The 24,536-nt window shown below is 49.4% G+C and overlaps 1 protein-coding gene across 3 annotated transcripts in view; it reads left to right on the forward strand.

Moving 5' to 3' along the window:
- Positions 1-24,536, forward strand: part of Abr (ABR activator of RhoGEF and GTPase) — a 145,776-nt gene that overhangs the window by 81,892 nt on the left and 39,348 nt on the right. For all 3 annotated transcript variants that reach the window (XM_041665666.1, XM_041665665.1, XM_041665667.1), the window contains 11 exons: positions 655-840; positions 6,908-7,015; positions 10,652-10,712; positions 14,840-14,892; positions 15,449-15,589; positions 17,120-17,241; positions 19,361-19,526; positions 22,284-22,406; positions 22,775-22,850; positions 23,295-23,399; positions 24,250-24,324. In XM_041665666.1, the coding sequence (XP_041521600.1) occupies positions 655-840; positions 6,908-7,015; positions 10,652-10,712; positions 14,840-14,892; positions 15,449-15,589; positions 17,120-17,241; positions 19,361-19,526; positions 22,284-22,406; positions 22,775-22,850; positions 23,295-23,399; positions 24,250-24,324 (1,216 nt within the window). The remainder of the gene's footprint in view (positions 1-654; positions 841-6,907; positions 7,016-10,651; positions 10,713-14,839; positions 14,893-15,448; positions 15,590-17,119; positions 17,242-19,360; positions 19,527-22,283; positions 22,407-22,774; positions 22,851-23,294; positions 23,400-24,249; positions 24,325-24,536) is intronic.

The raw sequence follows: 24,536 nt of genomic DNA on the forward strand, positions 1-24,536 counted from the left end.
GTGTCCTTGCTCCTCTCCCTCACCAAGTGAGAACTGAGACACCAGTGAACCTCAGCCAGTTGTTCCGTTTTGTTTTGAGATAGACTCTCACAGCCTCTGCTGCCCAGGCTGGTTTGCAGTCTTCCTGCCTCGGCCTTGCTGCACACAGTCCTACTGTTACAGACCGGCTTGAGCTGGTCTTGAGTCTCTTCAGGGTTTTACCTCCTGAGTGCTAGAACTGCCTTCTTTTTCTCAAAAGGAAGCAGCCGAGGAGCTGGACTCCCAGGCAACACTCCCGTCCACTGAAGCATGACAAAGAGGCTTATGACTGGGACATGAGGCCATTGTGGAAGAGACTAGGGACATGTTAAATGGACCAGTGAACGCATAGGGGCCAAGGGCTAGAGGTTGTGAGCTCATATGGGGGAAGGGACAAGCTGTGGCTGCTGTGGCAGATTGCTGCTGTCAGGTTCCCTCTGCATATGGCTTGTTGGGACCTGTGACAACAGCTTTGAGACAGAAACTGTGTTTCAGGTGCTCTGCCTTTAGCAGCAGCCATGTCTAGGCAGGACTTGGGCGTCACTGCGTGTCAATCAGTGTCACAATCGCCTGGGACCTGCCAACACTCTGGTTTATTCATCCCCACCTTTGCACTTGGTTCCTCTTCTTCTTCAGCCCATGAAACCCCTGAAGGCCACAGCCACCACCTCCCAGCCCGTGCTCACCATCCAGCAGATTGAGACCATCTTTTACAAGATACAGGATATTTACGAGATCCACAAGGAGTTCTACGACAACCTCTGCCCCAAGGTGCAGCAATGGGACAGCCAAGTCACCATGGGCCACCTTTTCCAGAAGCTGGTGAGTCTCCATAACAGACTGGTGCTTGAATAGGGCCTTGGGAAAGGATTGCTCACTGGCTTTCTTGGCTCTCTGGAGGCCTGGATTATCGCTGAGCTCTTGGAGGCCAGTCTAGGCCTGTGTTCTTTCAGTCAACTGGGCCCATCCTAGAGGAGCCCTGAAAGTGTTTCTAGGGATAGAAGTGGAGACGGGTCAAGTGTGTGAGTGTTTTGGGGGAATGCTGCTTCATATGTATGGGGATGGGGGTGTCCTTTGAGAATTGGAATGGAGCTTCCTCTGCCAGGATGCAGGTCCTCTATCTCTCTGTGGACAAAGAGGCATTATGACAGGCTTCAGGAGAAGGACCATTCACCTGAGACCTTGGGGGGTGGGGGGGCTATTGCATCCTAGAGCTGTCTTTGCAAAACGAAGCAGTTGGACTGCTATGGTGATGACTGATGGTTGATCCCAGAGCAGAGAGCACCAGCAGCCAGCCAGCTTTCCGTGCTGCTGCTCAGAGGGGAAGAGCAAAGCTTAGTGTTGAAGATGTTCTCAGAAGTCCTCTGGTCGCCAAGGCTTCCATGACACTCTCTCCCCTAGCTCTGTCTGAGACCCTCTTATGCCAACACACTTCCTGACCGCTACAGACTTGTGGCTTTGTCTACATAAAAAGGCCTTCCTCATCTACCTCAGCTTTCCTTGGTCTGTTCCCAAGTTAGAATGACCTTAGAGAAGCTTTTCCACGCCCTGTGTTTGTCCTTTATGAACACATAACTAGCTGTCCACCCGAAGCAATAAACTTGGGAACAGTCTGTATTTTCTTCTCATTAGACTTCCAGAACCACCTCAGTGATGGATGAGTGAATGAGTGGATGGATAGACGCATTGTGACCTTGACTGGGGCTGGGGAGAACCTGAGTGTTGAAGGAGATACAGCCAAGTCCTAAGTCACAAGTGTTGTGGGGCAAGTACAACAGAGCCACAGCTGGCTTTGAATCCCATCTCTGCTGTAGAAGCCCCGTGACAGCTTACCCTGCCTCCTGTTTTCAGCGTCCTCCTCTATAAAGAGAGGTATTAATAGTCAACTGGATTATTGGCAGGAGTGAATTAGGAACTGGAAACGCCTGCTGTTTTTGCTGTTGTCATTACTGCTGTTTTAGGCAAAGGTACTCAGGAGGTGTTGTTTTCCAGAATGCCATCCTTCTGGTTGTAGAGGACCCTGAACTGCTTCGCTTAGTGCAGGGATGGTAAACACATCCTTCCCTGTTCACAGAATATGAGATGACTGGTTTGAGGCAACCACTTCTCAACCTTCACAGGTATAGAGAACCATAAGCCCTGATGGGAAGGCAGGTAGTGAGAGTGGAGAGGCAGAGTTCTCCAGTTTGATGTTTTTGTTGCTTTTTGGTGCAGGGTCTCTGTAACCAGGCTGACCTTGAACCAGCTACTCTCTGTCTGCCTCAACCTCCCAAGTGCTGGGATTGCAGTTGTGAGCTACCAAGCATAGCTTTACCATTCTTTCTGTGTTATTCGAACCCAGAGTCCCCTTGGTCTTAGCTCCACTGGTCCAGTTAGGAATTTGCTTCCCACTGTCCCCAAACCCCAGCATCATGGATGGATGTCTGCCATCCTGAGGCTGCTTGCTCGGCAAGGCCTGGGTGGAGCCAGAGCAAGCTAGGCATCTGGAGACAGTTTATTTCAGATGAAGTCTCTGGGTATTTGATTATCCATTACCAAGAGAAGGAAATTAGCATCTCTGCTGTTTGTTTTATGAGATCACTCCAGTGCCAAACTCCTGTTTCCAAGCAACCTGCACTTCCCAGTTAATGACCCCCGGCAGGCTGAGCCTCTGGCCTTCCAGTCGAGGGTAACTATGGAGATGAAAGTACCTGGCAGGGCTCATGACCCCTGCACACAGGTGGCTTCTGGGTTACTAGAGGGTAGCAGCACAGGTCCCATGCTTTGTCTTTCTCACGGTAATAGAGGAGACCAGGGTGTAGCTCAGCTGCTTGAGTGTTTACCTAGCTTGCAGAGAGCCCTGAGTTCAGTCCCTTTCTCTAAATAAAACTGGGTGTGGTCGGACACACCTGTAGTCCTTGCACTCTTGAGGCAAAAGACACCTTAGCGACACAGTGAGTTTGAGACCAGGCTGGGGTATGGGAGACTCTGAAACAAAGAAAAGAAAAATCCTGAGAACAGAGGGAGAGGAACCCTTCCTGGAAGACTGTGCTGACTTTGGAAGTGTCTGTCTGGGACATCTCCTGCGGCGTGGAGCTCCTGGGGAAAAGTGCATTTGAGCCCTCTACCAGGAACTTTCCTTGGACCTTTCTCCTCCTCAGTGGCCCAGTTCATGCTCTCCCCTCTGGCTTCCCTGTACCAAGGGCAGCCGCACCAGCTTCCATGAAGGGCAGCCCCCTCCCTACAGCCTGGCCCCCCGCCCAGCCTTTGTGTCCTGAAGGAACAGAGCGAACCTGAGTGGGGCACAGGAGCAACATACTTTCCCAGCACCTTAGTTGGAAGCAGAAGCTTCCAAGGAAGCCTGCAGCAGCTGTGTCCTGTCGCTACTTCAGTGGGAAAAAAAATCTAAACCAGAAAATCTAGAGGATAATGCAGTCGACAACTGTGCCTGCAGCTCTGAGTAACAGATGTGGGAATCAGCAGAGACATTTTTCCTTTTTTCTCTTATTTTATTTTTACTTGTCCTTTTCTTCCTCTTCCCTCCCTCTTATAAAACATTTATTATTATTATTATTAGTTATTATCTGTATGAGTGCATAGTGTGTATGGGCGATTGGGGAAGGGTGTATAGAATCTGTTCTCTTCTTCCACTATTACGTGGATTCTGGGATCATATTCCAGTCAGCAAGCAATGTGGCAAGTGCCTGTACCCGATGAGTCATCTTACAAGCCCCTCCCCCAGGGAAACTGTCTAATAAAAGTTAAGTTTTAGCCAGGAGGCTGAGACAGTAGAACTACAAGTTCAAGGCCAGACTGGGCAACTTAGTGAAGTCTTACTTCAAAATGAAAAGTAAAAAGAGGAGTCAGGTGTAGGTCCAGTGATGCCCGTCTGTAATTCCAGCCCTCGGGAGGCAGAAACAGAAAGATCAGGAGTTCAGGGTCATCCTTGGCTACATAGGGAATTTGAGACTAGCCTGAGCTACATAACACCCTGACTCATAAACAATAAACAAAATTTTAAAAAAATACGAAGTATTATAAACAGAGGTGAAGTCTGCTCCTCTTTTCTCTTTTTCTTTTGAAGCAGCCTGCTGGGAATTATATGGAGCTGTGTAGACTGCAATTTGTTTGTTTGTTTGTTTGTTTTTGGTATTTCATATTCTTATGATACTGCATGTTCTTTTCTAAAAATTTCATTAATTTATTTTTACGTACCAGTCCCAGTTCCCCCTCCCTCCCTGCATGCACTTTTAAAATGTGCAGGTGCGTATGTGTATGCATTTTGCTATTTAGTCACCACTGGGTTTGATACATGCCAGTGTTCATTCATCTGAACCATGTCTGTCAGAGTTCCTGTGTTTGTGGGCATTTGCTCACCTCTCTTACCGTGAGGATCCTTGCTCAGGCCTCCTTGGGCACAGTCATGTCCAGGTTTTCCAAGAGCATTATTAGCCAATGGAAATAGGTCGTGAGTAGCATATAATTTTTTAATTATTTTATTAATTGAGAGAGACTTTAGATGTGAGGGCAGCCGTGGTGCGTGTGTAGAGGTCAGAGGGCAACTTTCAGGAGTTGATTCTCACCTACCGTGGCTTTAGAAAGTGAACTCAGTGCAATAAGCTATTTTGCCCGCTGAGCTGTCTTCTGGACCCACATATATACATTGAAATGTCCTAGTAGCCAATTTTTAAAAAAGCAGTAGTGGGGTTTGAACCCAGGGCCTCACATATATAGGCAAACCCTAACACTTAGCTATGTTCCCAGTACTAGGAACCATAGTTTTTAAAAGTAAAGACTGGAAATAGTTCCATGGTAAGGTGGTTGTGTCCCATACCCAAAGCTCTGGGTTTGATCTCCAGGAAGATGGAAAACAAACAAATACAAGGTGGGCGTGGCAGTGCTTGCTTGGACTCAGGCTGCCAGGGAGACTGAGGCCAAAGGGTTACTTGAACTTAGGTGTTTGAGGCTAGGTGAACAGTACAGTAAGACCAGAGAGAAAAGGGAGAGGGAGACTCACAGACACACAGCTGGTGAGATGACTCGGGCTAACACCCAACAACCTGAGTTCAGTCCCTGGATTCCACAATAATAGAAAGATATAACTGACTGCTGACTGTTTTATGCATATAAGTGTTTGTACACCACATAGGTGCCCGCTGAGGCTAGAAAAGGGCTTTAGATCACCTGGAACTGGAGTCAGCCAGTTGTGAGCCACTGTGTGTGTGCGAGGAATTGAACCTGGGTCCTCTGGAAGAGCAGCCAGTACTCTTAACTGCCAAGCCATCTCTCCAGCCCCTGAAATGTCTCCTAGCCTGAATGCTGTGGCACATGGGCACTTGAACTCAACATACTTCCATCATACACATACAGATAATAAAAATTCTTTTAAAGGGTTGGGATAATTGGCTGGGCAGTTAAGAGTGCTTCCTGCTCTTGCAGACAAACCAGAATTGGTTTCCAGTTCCCACAAAGTGTGGCTTACAACTGCCTATAATGTGGTGCACAGACGTAGATGCAGGTAAAACACTCACACATACAAAATAAAATAAACTTAAAAAAAATAATGGGGGGGGACTGTGAGACTAGGCACGATGACACCTGCCTGTAGTCTCAGGACTCAGAAGGTGGAGGCAAATGGGTAAGAGTTCAAGGTCATTCTCAACTACGTAGCAAGTCTGAGGCCAGCCTCGAAGCCTGAGACACTGTTTCAAAAAACAAATTTAAAAAGGTATGTTTATGTAGGGGATAATTTATATACTCTCTTTATATACCAGGTCTTTGGAATTCAGTGTGGATTTGTTATTGTTTTGTTGAGACAGGGTCTCACTGTGTATTCTTGGCTGTCCTGGAAGTGGCTGTGTTGACCATGTTGGCTTTGAGACCCATCTGCCTCTGCTTCCTGAATGCCTCCAATGTGGGGTTCTTACATGTAACATACGTCAATTTTGCACTGGCCACATTGTACATGTTCAGTATTTATATATTTCTCACAGCCACTGTATTAGACAACATAGGTTTGTGTTAATTTGCTAAGTCATAGGCTGAAGCTGTGCCTGTGGTCAATTTGATTAGTCACTGACAAATTAGCTGTTTTGACATAACTATAGTCTGTGGTCTCAAACCAAAGCTTAATGCTATCAGATTCTAAATTTTGAATCTTCAAATGGACATAGCATGAAATTGTAGCTTTAATTTTCACGCCTACTCTTTGTTCTCTCCAGAGGAAATACTTGTAAACAGCCGAAAGAAATAGTTGAGCAACCATAAATATTTAAGCAATTAAATTAGCAAGCCTCAGTTTTCCTTTTTGAAGAAAGGATAATAGCCCCATCCTCGCCTCATAATGGCAATGAGACTTTGCCAATCAGGACAGGTGTGTTAGGATCCAGGTGGCATGTAGGCATATAGTAAAGGCAGGGGATCTGGCTCCTTGGTGGCTGAGGAAGTGGGACTCAGAATGGAGAAGGGGCCTGAGGCTACTTTGTCTCCCCTGTTCTGGTTTAATTCTAAGGTGTGAAAGAAGTACAAGGGATTAAAAACTTCAAGTCCTGAAAGACCTTGATGGTACTAAAGGAAAAAACAAAAAGACTAACAAAAAAAATAGTAAAAAAAAAAAAAAAGCAAGTGTTATGTAGAATTTCTGGCATGCCAACAAAAGCCCTGCCCTGCCCTCCCCACTCCCAGTACCCACTTGCTAACCTAGTTTCCATGGAAACTGTCAAGTTCAAAGGGATACTGTAGTATATTCATCTCTGCCTTTCCCCTGGTTTCCAGCAAGTCTTGTGGAGCTGAGCTAGAGGTTCTGAGTGCTAAGGGGGCTTCAGGAACTCGGGTGATTCCTCCGTTCAGTAATCCTTTCTCCATCCCATTCCCACCCTCCACTCCCCACATCTCTGTCTCCTCCCTGCAGGCCAGCCAGCTTGGTGTGTACAAAGCATTTGTGGATAACTATAAAGTCGCTCTGGAGACAGCTGAGAAGTGCAGCCAGTCCAACAACCAGTTCCAGAAGATCTCTGAGGTAGGCAGCTCTCCTACAGGCGCCCCCATCCGTCCTGGGCTCTGGTAACAGTTTGAGAAGCTTCTAAGTCTATGGATTCCTTCCTTGCTTGCTCCAGGGAACCTGTTCACCACAATAATGCTCAACCTGACATTTGCTTTCTTGCAACTGACATTTTTCCTCTTAATACAAGAATATCGATTAGTTTGATTTCTTTTTTTCAGGTTAGAAAGTAGAACAGAGGAAGCAATAAATACATAAATAAATAAAGGGGGCAATTTTCCCCATGATGTTTCCAGGTGACTTCCTGACCCTTGGCTTCTATTTCTTCTCTTGTGGAAAGAGCTGTTTGAACTTTCCCAGCACATCTCAAAACACTCAGTGCTGATGAGGGTTAGGTTGGAACGATGATGGGCCTGCAGCCATTAAGTGCCGCTGCTATTTAGAAGATCTGAGTTTGGTTCCTAGCACCCAAGTTAGGTGACCATTTGTAATTCCAGCTGCAGATCCGGTGCCTCTGGCTTCCTCAGGCACCCACATTCGTGTACATACCCACACACAGTTACGTACGTGTACACACAGTTAAAAAAAGAAGTCACCAGAGGCACTGTTTAAAGTGCAGGTGTCCAGGCTCCTCTTTCTCAGACAGCTCGCTCCTTTTCTCTTCTCTCTCCGGCATCTCCTCTGTCTTGTAACTCTCTCTCACTCTGTGCAGCTCAGGCCACAATCCCCTTGAGTTCTGGGATTACAGATGTATGCCCCGATAGCTCGGATCTTAATATTTGTGTGGGGGATTGTTTGGGGGTGGGGGTTAGGGGATGGATAAGAGACAAGAGCTTACATTCTCCGGGCTCATGACTTACTGTCGGGAATGGAAGTCTGAGGAATTCTGGACTAAGCACGTAGTTTTGAAAGGTACTTACAAGTCCAATACTCCAGTCTCATGGAATCAGCCAGGGTCAGTTAAGGACAGAAGAAGCCCTTAGACCCCTTTGGCCGGGAGCATGTCTGCTGCTACTCTGCAGCTAAGCCTTCCCCTCCTGTGCCTATGTATGGTAGAGCTATGAAAAGCCCTGCCATTGGTACTTCTTTTGTTACTGTTATTGTTGTTTTTTTTTGTTTGTTTGTTTGTTTTGTTTTTTCAAGACAGGGTTTCTCTGTGGCTTTGGAGCCTGTCCTGGAACTAGCTCTTGTAGACCAGGCTGGTCTCGAACTCACAGAGATCCACCTGCCTCTGCCTCCCGAGTGCTGGGATTAAAGGCGTGCGCCACCTTGTTGTTTTGTTTTTGAGACAAGGTCTTGCCACATAGTCTTGGCTGGCCTGGAACTCACTGTTTAACCCTGGCTGGCCGCAAACTTGCAGTAGTCCTATTGGGTGCCCGGATTATAGATAAGCACCTCTGCACCCCACTTGGCTTTGGCACTTCTATCTAGAATGTGGTAGGGAGAGGCTGGTCCTCTAGGATCGGCTCAGTTCATTCTTTATCCAGAAAGACCCCTGTAACACTCCTAAGCTACCAGCCTTGGAGGAAGTACCTGTTTGAGCTCAGGGCAATAGAGCCCAGTTTTAGAGGGACCTGGTGTGTTGGGGGCTAGAGGTGCTTCTGTAGTTTTGGAAGTCCTGCCTTGCAGTACCCCTTTTACCAGCTCTGGTGCTAGAAGAGTAAGGGAGACACATAATTCCCTGAAACTGCTGGGATTCCACATTGTACCTAAGTCGGAGTCAGTCTAGGACCACGAAGCAGTTGGGCAGGTGGAGATGACAATGTGAAGTCCGGGTGTGATGACACACACCTTTAATCCCAGCACTCAGAAGGCAGAGTCGAGTCTCTGAGTACAAGACCAGTCTGTTTTATATAGCCACCTCCAGGTCAGCCAGGGCTACATAGATAGTGAGACCCTGTCTTAAGAAGGGGGAGAAGGAGAGAAATGGGAGAAGGGAGTGAGGGCCTAAATAATCAAAATAAAAATTTTTTTAAAATTTCCCAACTTGGAGGAGGGAAGATTTTTTTTAAAATATTTATTTATTTATTATGTTTACAATATTCCGTCTGTGTGTATGCCTGCAGGCCAGAAAAGGGCATCAGACCCCATTACAGATGGTTGTGAGCCACCATGTGGTTGCTGGGAATTGAACTCAGGACCTTTGGAAGAGTAGGCAATGCTCTTAACCTCTGAGCCATCTCTCCAGCCCCTCAAAATAAATTTTTAAAGAGGAAAAAAATGGCAGTTTGATTACTAGAAAAAGCAGATCTGAACCTGTAGGTTTGGGTGCCTCACCTCTGGGAACACGTGTTCTGTTCCGTTTCCAGAGGAGGCTTGTGCCCAGTTTCTTCTCCCAAGCCTCTGGGAGGACAGGACAAGGCTGGGGAAGTCCCTCTTGGTGAAGCCATGGAGCTGCAGAAATGATGCCTCCTTTCATCTTCCCGCCTTGTCTGGGAAAGAAGACTCTGGTGTGTGTTCACAGTGGCTGTAATGGGCCCTGGGTATCCAGAGGTCAGCATGGTCTAGAGAGTGTCCGGAGACTGTGCAGTCCCCTCTTAGCCTGGCTGACTGCTTGTTCTCTGTGCATCCACGCATTTAGTACCCCCTACCCCCAAAGCCTATTGCAGAGGACAGAGTCAGGCCCATGGCCCTCTGCCAGGTGGCTGCTCATCTTGACTCACTCACTGAAAATGACGCTGATGCTTCCTGCTGGCGCTGCCACTTAATTACTGCAATTAGGCCCTTCTCCTCTGCAGCAGCAGTGATTTCATACCTCTGGGCTGCACTGGAGGGGGTGTGGACCAAAATCCCGTAAAGCAGGGAATCCAGGCACCCTCGAGAGACAGACTGGGTCTAGAGAAGCTGAGTTAACCACCACCCCCACGTGCCAGGCTCATCTCCTGGGGGTTTTCTCTGTCTAGGAACAGCTGGAGATGGTGCAGGAAATGAGCTCCTACTGTGTGGGCTTTGACCCCCCCTCCCCAGGCAGAGCAGGCGGCACCACGTGGGCAAGTGACCTTGGCCTTACCTTGCCCCTTGCTTCCCAGGAGGACGTCCCTCTCCTAGACTCATCTTGCCTAGGGAGGATTGCACTGCAGCTCCATTTGCGGGCTGCACTGTCCTGTTGGCAAAGCCTGGGGTAGCTCTCGTCTAAAGCAAGTGGAAGAGGTTTAGATCTGATGATCTCTGTTCCCGAAGTCTGTTTCCAGCACCCATTCCTGGGTCACTTGTCGTAGGTTCTAGGAGAGGCAGTGGGGGAGGGCACAGCTTAGACTGGCCTGTGGACTCCACACCCATCTCCACCCCGCTTATTGCTCAGGTGTGTGGATCTCCTCTGTCTTGGCTCAGGGGTGTTCATTCCCAGAGGTCAGCCGGCATACCTAATACTTACTGACTTCAGCCCTGGCTTCCCAGGGTTAATGTGCACACATCCCAGAGGAGTGGTTGGCAGTGGGGAGGGTCCCTGCATGTGGTCTCACTCATCCTCTAGAGGCAAGGTATCAGGGGGCAGGTCTTAGTTCTTCTTGCCACAGGACTTTCTAACAATCAGTCCAAACTCTGATTCCCAGAGTCTGCCTTTCTGTCTCTTTATTACTTATGCCCTGGTCTTTGGGGCCCTTCTTCCCTCCAAGCTGGGGGATAGGCCAGTGATTTTTCTCCTCCCTCTTACAGGAACTCAAAGTAAAAGGACCCAAGGACTCTAAGGACAGCCACACGTCAGTCACCATGGAAGGTACTTTGGGGAGTGGACTGGATTACAGTTGTCTGCCTTTGTTTTAGTGAACTATGGACTGTGTGAATGTGGTGGCCTCCTGCCTCGTGTGTGTGTGTGTGTGTGTGTGTGTGTGTGTGTGTGTGCATGCGCGCCTGCGTGCCTGCCTCTCCTCCCTAGGCAGCAGGCCAGCTACAAACGTGCTCCTCCTTAGGATGCCAGCAGGCATTTGGTCCCTCCTCCCTCCTCCCCTCCCTTCCTCCTGCCTCTCCACACTCCTGCCCTCCCCCTTGTTGGATGAGCACTCGGAAGGAAGCGGCTGCTTGATTCTGGAGGTTGTGCAGCAGCAGCCAGCGAGGTGGCCGAGTGGCGGGACTGCTTTGGAGAGTCAGGAGCCTGGAGCAATGGCTGCAGGTCCCTGCTACAGTGATAGAGGCTGCCATGGAAATCCTGCTCATCATTCGCTTCTGCTGTAACTGCACCTATGGTAACCCAGGCCCTCTTCGTGGGAAATGGCATGCCTTAAGCCATCTGGGGACTGACTAGAATGGACTTCAATTGGTCTGCAGGATTTAGGGGCTGCAGGGAAGGGAGGATGGCCATGGGGTTGAACCAACTTGGATTTGCTTTGTGGTCAGTCTGGAGTTGAAATCCAGAGGCTGCACAGCAGAGGGGCAGAATATCTTTGAAATGGAAGGATCAGGCTAGAAAGGTCCAGGTACTCCTGAGGCTGTGTGTGAAACTGGTGGTTTAGCATGTGCGTGCATGAGACGCATTGAGCAACTTCCTAAAGAGGCTCAGGAAGGTGACAGACTGTAGCTGAAGGCCTGAGGTGGGGCGAGGGACAGCCTGGACAGATGCACCTCAAGGCAAGAGGGTGCCAGCCCGGGCTGGAGAGAAGTTGGGAGTTTCTTTGTTTCGTGAGCAGAGAGGATTCTGAGCAGCCAGTGCATTGTGTGCTAGGTGCACATGCTGCCTCCTCTCTGGACAGCTCTGGGAGAATGGGGAGTAGCTGGTTGTTCTCCGGAGCAGTGTTTCCAGCCCTTAAAGACCCTGAGCCCAGGTCCCAGCATTCAGTGCAGAAGGTCCACGGGAGAGGGGGGTGTGGCCGGCTGCTGCTTTGTGAAGGTCACACGCCCACTTCAGTGGAAGGACCTGGAACATCTTCTGTGTCACTTCTTCACTTGGGGTGAGGAGATGTCCTAGGACAGACACATGCTGTTAGCCAGGCTCCTGCTCATAGGATACCAAATCAGGTGCAGGCAGGGAGTTGTCCAGACCTGCTGGGTGACCTAAGCTGCCTCCGGCAGGGTGTGAGGGACACGTGCTGCCTCCAGGCTCCGCTGCTGTGGGCCCATGTGTACCAAGGAGGCAGGTAGCTGGTTAAGGACCTTCCTCTTCCCTCCCACCAGGCGTTTTATCTGCACCCTTCTCAGTCACTTTGCGTGCCTATCTCCGTGGTAACCTGGGGCTCCCGCTACAAGCTGAACTGAGTGGAGGGGAGGGTGGCAGTTTGCTGGAGGAAAGATGCTCGATCAGGTTTCCAGCTCTTTCCTAAAGGCCTGTATGTCGGGGAGCTAGCTGTTCAGGACCATTGTCCCCGTCGTGTTCCTCGGGTTGCTCTGTGTCCTGTGCTGATGCTGGAAGTGCCTTTGTGTGCTGCACTATCGCTGATTCCAACAGACTGGGGCCCAGTGAAGAGTGAGACTTGAAGCCCTGTCAGAGGTCAGGGAGGGAATGCTGGGTCTGGCTGAGGGGCTACTTAAGTATCCGTGCTGGTTTTCTAACAGCTCTCTGCCCCCTCTCCCCTCCTGAGAAGGAGGCTTAGTCTTATGGCAGCAGGCCCCTGAGGCCTGGAGTCTAGGGTCTCTTTGGTTCTCATGATACCACACTCTTTGAAGTCTGCTTCAAAGTGGGAAGTAGGGTGAGGAGCTGCCTCTACAGCCAGCACTCACCTAGGTAGATGGAGTCTTTCCCAGAACTCTTAAGTGTGGAGTTCCGCCGGCCACTCTCTCTTGAAGAAGACACATGGGTGAACCAAAATTCAAAACCCCTAGCATCCTCACGGCTTTGTGACATGTGCAAGTACCGTGTGCCTGGGTTTCTGCACGGTAAAAATGGACTAGTGAAAATTGTCTCGTTCTAAAGACAAGGCAGTTCCTTGAAACATGGGAAAAGACCAGTGTGTCCATAGTGGTGATCTGACTTTGGTGTTTATAAAGTTGTGGTCAGGGAAGGCTTCCTGGAGGAGGGAGAGAGACAAGCAAGACAACTTATTGGAGGGCACCTATCCCAGGAAGAGTGTGGTAGCAGGATGCAGGAGTAGACAGAGGGCTGCCCTGCAGAGCACAGGAACAAGGAAGGGGCAGGGGCTGGGGGAGCAAGGGCACTGGGGGTACCCTTCCTTGCCTGATCCCCCTTGACCAATGCCAAGACTGCAGAATTTGGTCCATGGCCCCGTCAGATGGACTCTTGAGGTGACTTCAGGCATATTAATACCCCCATCCGAAACCTGATCCACCATTTCTGCAGACTCTGAGCTTAGTCAGAAACCTTTTCCTCCTGGGACCCAGAGAGGGCTGCAGAGGATGGTGATGCAGTGTCGGCTTTCCTGGGGGATGGGACTCTCCCACCCCCAAGCCTGTCTGTTGACCTTGTGCCTGCCATCAGGTCTCAGCAGTTCTGGTATCCGCTTTCCTGCTGTGGTGCTGAGGCTTGAGCCACAGGTGGGTGGGGTGCCTTAGATATCCTCAGACCCATGCACACGCCCCAGCTTTTCTGCCACTGTCTCAGTACACCCCAAACCCATGGATCTGCCTATTCCATCTCCTATGGGACGTCAGGGGGTTGCAAGAAATGGCTGGTTAGGAAAGGGCTACAAAAAAGTTACAGCTGTTGTGTTTGCGTAAAACACTGTTTTCCAGCTGCTAATACATGTCCATGTCAGCAAAATAGCTATTTGTCCTTTGGAGGTTTTGGTTTCGTCGCTGGAGTGTAGAGGGGGCATCTGTTTCTTTTATGGGCAGCAAAGCAAGAGCTATGGATAGGGTGCCTTAATACATCTTAAGAACACATCCTCAGATCAGCAGGATGTTCCCTGAAGTGTTTGCTTAGCATTTCACAAGGTTTCTAGGGCTCTGGGAGACTTTGCTTTGGGGGCTGTCCAAGTGTGAAGTGTCTAGGATCTGGCCAGCTTCTATGGGCTCTTCACTCAGGGTTCTAGTTCTTCAACCAGCATTTTGCCTCTTAGAGCCCCTATGACAGAACTCCAAAGGTCCTGGTCCCGGGACTTGAAGATCCAGGTGTAGGGCCAGCACTGAGCTACCAGGTTGGGAAGACCAGTACACTGGAAGTGTTGGGCTGCTGTCTGTAGCCTCTACTGTCCCTGATGAATCTTGGTGATCGTTATTCATTGTCTGGGTCACAAAGGAGTGTGGCACATGGGACCTGGCTCACCTTGCATTTTTCCAGCTTCTTGGGAGACTTCTATAGCAAGACTCAACTGCAATTCCTTCAGGAAGTCTTTGCTCCTCAGTTTGCCACTGTCCTGAGGATGGAGCATTTTGGTGGTGATCTGGCTTGCCTTTTGGCCCCTGAGTTGATCCTGTCAATGGGGTTGAGGACATGAAGAGTTTTGTTTTGTTTCTTAGAGCTGAGGCCAAATATGTGAGAATGAATGCAGCATGCCCTCCCCAGCTGGGTGTAGCAGCCCTTAGACTGGAAAAGCATGAGAATGATTGGCATGAGGGAGGTATCCTTTCTGGAAAAGTGCCAGGTGCCTCCTGCCACCCTGAAGTCCGAGGGCACCACAGTGTGTTGAACTCTTTCAGGGTCTACCTGGGTGTGTCTGTGTGGTGGTGGACAGGGCCCAGGGATGCTTCAGCTGTGAGAACCTGGCCAGCACAGGACTGGGTGAGGAGAGGAAGGTGGGAGAGGGAGCCGGAGTGGACAGAGCTTACGTGTCTCCTACTCCTCTTACTTGGCCTGTACAGGAGTAAAAACAGAGGTGTGGGTTGCCACAGAACCTACTTGGCTTCCGAGTGAGTGTTCATTTGGAGAAACAAGAGAGATTAAAGGTAAAAAGTGCACCTCTATGATCCAGAGTTTATACTTCATTGTCCTGTTTCCTTTCTTGGCCTTCCTTACAGCTCTGCTCTACAAGCCTATTGATCGAGTCACTCGGAGTACCCTGGTCCTACACGTGAGTGTGGAGCCCCAGAGTGGCCAGGGGTGGGGTGGGAATTTTATGTGAAGGCATTGGAGTCACAGGCAGAGGGTCCCTGGGCCCTGATTGTGCCTGCCTAGCCTATGGTAACCATGCCAACAGGGCCAGGTCCTAAATATAGCTTGGCTAGTGAGCTTGATATTTGGCCAAATGCTCCCTAGGAGGCAGACACTTGCTGCTGCTTCATCCCCTGCCTTGTGGTCTCTAGGGTCCTGGGAGCAGCTGTGCAGTGGGCAGATGAACATTCCCCAGCTGCTTGGTGAGATAAGGCTTGACCCACCTGCTACCCCTAGGGAAAAGAGTCATGACCATAGCAGAAATCAAAGGGGCATTGCCTTCACTACTGCTGCTTTGACCCTGGTTTTTCAGTTCCGATTTCCCAGGCATAGCTGGGTTAGATTGTGGGTCCTAGCGTATCCCCTTAGACTTCTTTTGAATTCTCAGAATTCTTTGGAGGATTGCATGCTCCCCACTGTCTTCTCATTTAACTTGAACCACTCCTCTCAACTCATCCACCCACATCCTTTCCCAGGATCTGTTGAAGCACACACCTGTGGACCATCCAGACTACCCACTGCTTCAGGATGCCCTCCGAATCTCCCAGAATTTCCTGTCTAGCATTAATGAGGACATTGATCCCCGCCGGACTGCAGTCACAACCCCCAAGGGGGAGGTGAGTTCTGGGCTCTCACAATTTCACACCTAGACTGAGGAGCAGACAGTTAACCAGGTCCCTTGTCCCTGATGTCCTTGGTGCCGGACCATCATGTTGAGTGTCCTGTGTGCCCGCAGCTGAAGGGAATCGAATCCTGCAGCCCTTGGCCATATCTATAGCATGTCAGGTCCTATTGAAGAAGTTTAAGGCTATTGTCTCATTGGTCCCTATAATAACCTGGTAAGATAGAAAAGGAAACTGAGTCTAACCAATCTCTGAGGCTGGCATAGAGATCCTCAAACAGAAGGGTTGGAATAAGATGCTTACTGGGCTGTAAAACTCGACACATTGCCCCCACCAGAAGCTGGGCCTCTGGTTACCTCATTCTTAACACACCTTGTTCCCATTGGGATGATGCTCTCAGGGAGCCCCTGAGAGAAGCCAGAGCAAGGCAATGGGCCTAACAACAGAAAACACTGGACCTAGAGATGGTATAGGCCACCCAGCTGCTGTAACGTCCTTGAAAACACCTAGATGTGACCTTTCGGCTCCCCCGGGGTGGTGTGGGAAGCTTCCTGATAGACAAGTGGGAAAGCAGTGTGAAGAATTGGGGAGACTGTGACCCTCAGGGGTCACCGGTCTGGCCTAGATGCAGTACCTTCTGTCTAATCGAGATAATTAAGGAACATTTGGAAGGAAAGGCTGACTGGGTTTATGTTCCCGTGTTACATTATGGGCCGCCCATGTCTGCTGGGAAGGGAAGTAATGAGGGACAGGGTCTGGAGCATGACTAATGGGGCATGGAGCTGTCTGTGCGCAGTTCCCAGACCTGGTTTGCAGCACCTCAGAAAATGGCACCAGTTTGTCTTTCTCTGGGGATATCTGAAAACAATCTCTAGAAGGCATAGAGCACTATCAGTCTCGGGTTGTCTTAATCATATCCTCTCAGCAGGCTCTCCCACAGACAAAATAGAGTATGTAGGTCACACAGTATATAGTGCACACAGAGAAGGCTGGAATAAATGATGACGGCTCCCAAGAAGCCCGCCAGCTCTGAGGGCGGCAGGGAGGAAACAGTACATGTCTCATGTGCAGCGAAATGCTTCTGACTGGCCTGATCACTGCAGTCCCCACCCCCACCCCCTTGGGGAATCCCAGGGTCTGTCACCCCTACGTTGAAGAACCTGCTGAGAAGTAGCACAGACGAATCTGAGTGGGTTGACTGGGCAAGATGAGCTGAAACTGGATCAAACTCTCCATTGGGAGGGACTGTGAGGCTGGAGGCGTTCATGGCCAAGGATGGAGAAACCAAGTCATTCCGGAGAGTTTTTATCCAGGGGAAGCTGGGAGAGGGTGCTGCGGTTATGGAGTTACGTTAAACACATACTGTGTGCCCCTGCACTGTGCTGTTCCACGGTGAACTCCCCTTCACCAGGCAGATGCCACCCTCTTAGCTGTACAGACAGTAGATCTGAGATTAGAGGGGAGCACAGCTGAGAAGGGCAGGGTCTGGGCTCTGAGCAGGTGGGGGTGTCCTGTCTCCCTCAGACTCGGCAGCTGGTGAAGGACGGCTTCCTGGTAGAGATGTCTGAGAGCTCCCGGAAGCTGCGGCACGTCTTTCTCTTCACGGATGTCCTACTGTGTGCCAAGCTGAAGAAGACCTCTGCAGGGTAAGAATGTGGGGGGTGGGGCCACAGTTGGGGACAACTGGAGTGCCCCACATGGAATCCTCAGCAGCTTGCACCGTCTGTCAGGCATGTTAGCCAGCCAGGAGTGGTGGCTCCTGTCTGTAGGAAGGCTAACACAGAAAGATCACAATAAGCTGAAGGCTTCCAGGGCAATTCAGTTTTACTCTGTAGTCTCTTCTAACAAGAAATCCTGTTGTTTTAATTATAAAGGTAATATATTACAGGAGAAAATAACCTACTTGAATGTAAGCATTAAGTCTTCTGTGACTATATTTCTTTCCTGTATTTTTTTTTAATGGTCTTGTGCGTTTTCTCATAGTTGTGCTAACAGAATGCCCAATTTGGGGATCTGCTTTTTAATTTTTTGGTATTTTCAAGACAGTATCTCACTATGTAGCTCTGACTGTCCTGGAACTCAATATGTAGGCCTTGAACTCAGAGAGCTGCTGCCTCTGCCTCCTGAGTACTTAGGTTACAGGTGTGCGCCACTTCATCTAGCTTGGCCTCTGCCTTTTCTATCCCTTGCCATAAAAGCATTTTTCTTACTGCTGCTGGATGTCACAACCACTGCTTTACTTTTCTGCGTGATATTAAGTGGCTGTGCCATAATTTACTCAAGAATTTGACAAAGTTTTGTTTTGTTTTTGTTTTTCGAGGCAGGGTTTCTTTGTATAGCCCTGACTGTCCTGGAACTCACTCTGTAGACCAGACTGGCCTCCAACTCAGAGATCTGCCTGCCTCTGCCTCTCAGGTGCTGGGATTAAAGGCGTGGGCTACCATTCCTGGCTTGACAAAGTTTGTGCTAGCTACAATTCTGTGACTATTCATTACATCTGCTGCCATTTATTGAGGGTTTCGGCCACTCCAGGTGCTGTGACAAATGCCTCAGATACATTGTTTCTAATCTATCATCTTCACAAAGTGGTTACTATTTCCTCTCTCACAGTCAGCAGTCATAGAGAAGGCAAGTAAGTTGCCTAAGGTCATACAGCTAGAAATGGAGGAGATGGAATTTGAACCCTACTCTAACTTGGAAGCTCTTTTTCAACTCCTGTTTAGTCTTGTGGATACACTCTGTGCTCATGACCAGAAAAAGTTGCTCCATATTTATACACATATTTTTCCATCTGCATTTATAACCTATTATGTGCTAAGTATGTTGCCTCACACTATAGAGGAAGATCTGTGTGCTTATTGAAACATAAGGGACTAGAATTGGGAACAAATCTATTTCTCAGAGGAAGTCAAAGCAGGGAGGAGGTTATTATGGTTGAGGACGTGACTCCTAAGTAGACCACAGAGAAGCTGATAGTAAGCAGTGCACTGGGTTTATGCTCCTGTCTTACGTTTATGAGCCCAGTGTCTGTGGGAAGGGAGCGGGGAAGGGACAGGGTCTGCAGCATGACCAGCAAGACATGGAGCTCCCTCTACCTTCAGTCCTTTTCCCACAGCAGCTATTAATAATCAACCATAGCACCCTTCCCCACTAGGTGTAGGTGTAGCTAGCTTGTTTGCTTGACCAATTGACTGATCAACTATAGCCTTGCCTGACCTGGCATGGTCTATGTAGACCAGGCTGGCCTTGAATTTATGGAGATCCACTTGCCTCTGTCTCTGAGTGCAGGGGTTAAAGTCATGTGCCACCAAGTCGTTTTGTAACCCTCAACTCAGGGCTCTGTATGATCCCTGTGGATCAGAACTGGCATTCAGAATAGCATCTGTAGCCCATCCCTGCTGTAAAGGACAATGAATATAAGCTTCAGGACAAATAGACTGAGGAGCTGGCAGGGTGGGCGGCTCGTGATAGGAAAGCATGAGCCCCGCCCGCACGGCTTCTTTCTTATACACAGTGATTTAGGTATTTAGAAGCATCAGTCCTACTGGCTGAAAGACTATCAAGGTGAAGAACAGGCCTCACGGCTGGCTCACCCAGATCTGATTCTCAATGCTCCCGCGCGTGCTTGAAGTCCTCAAGGGCAGGGAGTGTTCCTGCCTCCCATGAGTCTCAGCAGTTCCCTTTGTGGGTAGATTTTTGCTCTGGGTGAGCAGTTTGCATTGAAGAGGCTGCTTTGCTTAGCTCATGTCTCCTGCTTGCTTACAGAAAGCATCAGCAGTATGACTGTAAGTGGTACATCCCCCTGGCTGACTTAGTGTTCCCATCCCCTGAGGAGTCAGAGGCCAGTCCCCAGGTCCACCCCTTCCCAGACCACGAGCTAGAGGACATGAAAATGAAGATCTCTGCCCTTAAGAGTGAGATTCAGAAGGAGGTAAGTGCATGGCCTGGGTGTTCTGGGGAGGTGGGGGTGGGTGGGCTGCAAGCTCGAGGGTGTGATAAAGGGGAGGCAGGGTTCAAGAATGGGAGCCCCTGCCTGTGTGTGTCAGTGCTGAGGGGAGGCCAAGGACCGCTGCTTAGAACCAAGTGGGTTTAATTATGGAAGGTTTCCTCAGTACCTGTGTTTGTTGAACATGTAGAAAAGGAGAGAAAGAAGAGGGATGAGAGGCTTTCTTGGGAAAAAAACATCTTGAAGAGCACAGGAGGCCCCGTGAGAAGCTGACACCTCTAAACGGCAAATAAATAGGGAGAAGGAACCTGGGCACCGCAGTTGGCCACCCTCCTCTGTTAGGACTGAAGTGAATGCTAAGAAAGAAAGCGGAGATTCCTGGGCTGGAGAGATGGCTCAGCATTCAAGAGCTTTGGTTGCTCTTCCAGAGGACCTGGGTTCAATTCCCAGCCCCCATATGGCAGCTCACAACTGTCTATAACTCCAGTTCCAGGGGCTCTGATAACTTCACAGACATACATGCAGGCAAAACACCGATGCACATAAAAGAAAAAATAAATCTTAAAAACAAAAAAAGATCCTGAGATTGTTACTACACATAGACTCATGTTTAAAAACACGATAAAGCCCGTGGGTCATATTCACAGACAGGCTGCAGGAAAGTTGTACAAAGCCCGTGGGTCATATTCACAAACAGGCTGCAGGAAAGTTGTACAAAGCCCGTGGGTCGTATTCACAGACAGGCTTCAGGAAAGTTGTACAAAGCCCGTGGGTCATATTCACAGACAGGCTGCAGGAAAGTTGTAAAGGGGATCAAAATAGAAACTGAAAACTATTTACAAGTGCATAAAAAATCAAATTATGGGCTGGAGAAATGGCAGTTAAGATTCTAGAGGTCCAGAGTTCAATTCCAAGCAACCACATGGTGGCTCACAGCCATCTATAATGAGATCTGGTGCCCTCTTCTGGCCTGCAGGCATACATGTAGGCAGAACCCTGTATACATAATAAATAAATCTTTTTATAAAATATTAAATTACTGCAAACCAAAAACAGTGGAATGAGACCAAAGCGGTGGTTTCAAGGAAAATGCATAGCCTTACATTTGTGGGGAGGGGAGGTGTCTCAGTAGGGAAAAGCACTTGCCCAAGCCTGAACACCAGAGTTCAGTCCCCAGGACCCACACGATGGAAGGGAAAGAGTGGACTCCTTCAAGTTTACCCTCTGAGCCATCTTGCTGGCCACACTAATAATTTTTAATCCAGATGGCAGTGGTGTGCGCCTTTAATCCCAGAACTTGGGAGGCAGAGGCAGACAGATCTCTGAGTTTGAGGCCAGCCTGGTGTATAGAGTCAGTTCTAGATCATCCAGGACTGTTACACAGAGAAACCCTGTCTCAAAAAATCAAAAGTAAGTAAATAAATAAAATATAACAGCAGTTTTTAAAACTAATTTTTCTAGTTGCCAATGTAATAAGTGCCCACAGTACTAATAGGTAGAGTAAAATTGATTCTCACTCCCCTTACATTGTTAACAACACGAAGTGTAGGGGGAGGCGTCACAAGGACAATACGTGTCCTGTTCTGGCAGTTTCTGAGCTCCTCACAGAATTACACCTGGAACTCCAGACTGTCAGATTCCCTTTAGCAGCTACAGTGTATTCCATCTCCACAGTCAGGCATATATTTGTGCACGTGGATGGTTCCTGGTTCCTTCTCTGTAGGAGGCGGGTCTACAGTGCACATCACTGCCCTGTGTCTGGAGTCTCTGCAGGTGACATGGCTGGGCAGATGCGTGTATGCATTTGGCAGAGCCACCTCTGAGAAAGTTGGCTACTTTCTTCCTACAGGATATGTGAGAGCCGCTGCCAACGGGGCCGGCTGTGGGGTTTGTCAGAGTTTTGCCAGACTATTATGTTAAGGGCTGGGGGGGATGGCTCAGTGGTTAAAGTGCTTGCCATGCAAGCAAGAAAACCAGAGTTCAGGTGAATAGAACCCATTTACAGACTGGCTGAGTAGAGTGGCCCTTCTGTAATTCCAGCTCTTGGAATTACCAAGAACTAGCTGGCTTGAGACCGACTTGAAGCCGACACATGCATGTGAGCACACGTGATCACACACATGCACATCATACACATCCACGAAGGAAAAAGGACGAGGTTAATCCAAACTAAAGAGCTTAGGGATTTCAGGGACCCTGAGATTCTAAGCACAGGAAACTTCCTTGATGAAATAGAAAGTTGGAAAATTGGAGCAAACTTGTTAGCGAGCAGGGCAAGCTTTGGCAGTTTGTGGGACCACAGACCAGGCTTAGAGGCCCTGCAGTCAGGCCAGCAGCTGGGATTCAGTGCTGAAAGGTATCTGAGGACTTGCTAATAGAGGCCATTGAGTCACAAGGTAGAGTATGGGAGGTCTCTTACAGAATCTGTGAGAAGAGCCCTTACTTTGGGGGGCTATGGCTTTGGGGTAGTCTAGTTGTCTGGCCTGCCAGTGGATGTTCTGTAAATGGGCTTGGGACTGGGGCCACATTGTGTCAGCTGCGTGTAATTGATAACTCACAGAAGGGTTAGTTAGGAGTTAGCTGGCTCTTGGGAGGTGCCATACCTAGCCTCTAGATATCAAAACCTCATGAAATATAGCAAATAAACCCAATGAACACACAGGAGAATGTTGTGCTTAGTGCAGCTGAGTGAGATGTGAAGTCTTTGTATGAGGGAGAACACCTGTGTCTTGTCTCCCGCAGAAAGCCAACAAGGGACAGAGCCGAGCCATTGAGCGCCTAAAAAAGAAGATGTTTGAGAATGAGTTCTTGCTGCTGCTCAATTCCCCCACAATCCCGTTCCGGATACACAATCGGAATGGAAAGGTCAGGAGGAGAAGGGTGGAGGGTTACCTGTTTCAGGGCTGCCCACTCTCCGAGGCTTCTGGCAATGACCCATGGGAATCAGGGTCAGACGCTGGGACCCCCATATCCCAAGAAAGCTGCCACAGCTCTAGCCCTTAGACGCGCTCTCCGTGCTAACAGGAACCTACTGCCCTCTGCTGGCCACTATTGGTACTGCCGCTGCCACTCTTGTTACTTATTGGCTTCCTACAAGGACAGCCCCACCCTCGCTGCCTCCTTCAGCCTCTGAGGAGCCTGAGTGAGAAGAGGCTTTGATGGGAAGCCTAGAAGTTGGGGGTACACTTTGTCCAGCTGTGGTCACTGTGCAGAACTCTTGTCTCTCCCTCCAGAGTTACCTGTTTCTTCTGTCCTCTGACTACGAGAGGTCAGAGTGGAGAGAGGCCATCCAGAAGCTACAGAAGAAGGGTAAAGTCCCACCCAGTCCCACACTGTTCTGAAGGCATCCTTGGCAGCAGAAGGCCTGTGTCTTTCCCATCTTATCATGTCCAGTGTCTCTTCAGCCCTCATAGTTACCTCTTAAGATGCCAGGAGATAGCATTCTTGGGATATTACTCTTAGTTTAGGCCTGATTAAGGCACACAGCGCATTCCTAACAGGCTACGCAGGGCTCTGGGTGGGTGTCCTCCCTCCTCTTGCTTCCCACTCACGCACATGAGCTCCTTTCCTTACTGCTGCCTCTCACGGCACCCACAGCTGTGCTCATGTGAATACCTGCAGGACTTCCCCTCTGCACAGAGAAGCAGCTCCCACACCAGAAACACAGCTGATTTCCTGAAGCATCTTCAAGGAAGAGCAGCAGGTCCTATGGACCTGTAGTGAAACTCTGTCCCCTCTTGGCTCCTCCCACAGATCTCCAGGCTTTTGTCCTGAGTTCTGTGGAGCTCCAGGTGCTCACGGGATCCTGTTTCAAGCTTAGGACTGTGCACAACATCCCTGTTACCAGCAATAAAGATGGTAAGACTTGGAACTCCAGGCTACTGGAGCCTTGCTAAGGGCCTTCTACAAGGACGAAGGAGGATAGACATGGCTGCTAATGGCTGATCGCTGCCCAGTGTGGCTGGTACACAGGGATTTAAAATGGGATGTACTCTCTCAAGGGCTCAGGTATTCTTGGCCCCATCTAGTCTGAGAAAAATCTGTGCCGTGGAGCACTGGGGTGGTGTTGAGTTCCTGAGGAAGTCTCCCAATAAGCAAAAGGCTGCAGGATGGGGTGGGGTGGGGGGACAAGACAGTAGACAGACTGGAGAAGGACATGAGAAATCAGGACAGGTGTTTTTGGAGGTAGATTTGGAAGGTCCTGAGTACCAAGCAAGGGAGTTTGGGGGGGGGGGGTACCTACAGGAGGGATCTAAGCAGGAAGAGCTATGATGAGACTGGAAACTGGCCCAAAGCACTCTCTGCTGGAAGGGTGTCTGTTTTTCCCAGTGCTGGGATTTCAGGCTCACCTGGGGACCTTTGTGTCCCAGACAAGGCCCAAGACTTCCTCTGAGCCTTTTCTTTTTCATTAGAACAAAGTGACTCAAATCGGTTCATTTCCATTTTTAAAGATTAGGGCAGAGGAGGGCAGCCTTGGGATAAGCTACGTTCTGAGGGAGGGAAGGTACTAAATGACTGGCCTAAGATTTGTTCTAGTTCCCGATCTGAACAGAAGGGAGAAGGGCCCCTCTCTTCCTAGGTCACACTGTGGGGAAACAGTGGGCTTTGACCTTGTTTCCCAGATGGCCACCAGGTGGCGCTGTGGACCAAGGCCCCTTGTTGGCCTTCCTTCTGACACCGCCATCCTCCAGTCTTTGCTCTCTTGCAGATGACGAGTCTCCAGGATTGTATGGCTTCCTTCATGTCATCGTCCACTCCGCCAAGGGGTTTAAACAATCAGCCAGTAAGTGCCCCCTCGACCCTAGAAAGAAGTTGAGTGGCCCCTGTCCATTTTTCATAGCAAGTCCCTATGGTCCCACTATGTAAAGCTCCCTCCCCTCAGCTGCTCAACTCTGATCTCCCCAAGCTGGGGCGCACTTGTTGCTCCTGCGGAAGACCTGGGTTCAGTTCCCAGCATCCACACGGTGGGCCACCACCATCTGTAACTCCAGTCCC

The sequence above is a fragment of the Microtus oregoni genome, unplaced genomic scaffold, assembly GCF_018167655.1.
Source record: "Microtus oregoni isolate MIOR12 unplaced genomic scaffold, Mior012 000015F_ref0000493, whole genome shotgun sequence".
Lineage (NCBI taxonomy): Eukaryota > Metazoa > Chordata > Mammalia > Rodentia > Cricetidae > Microtus > Microtus oregoni.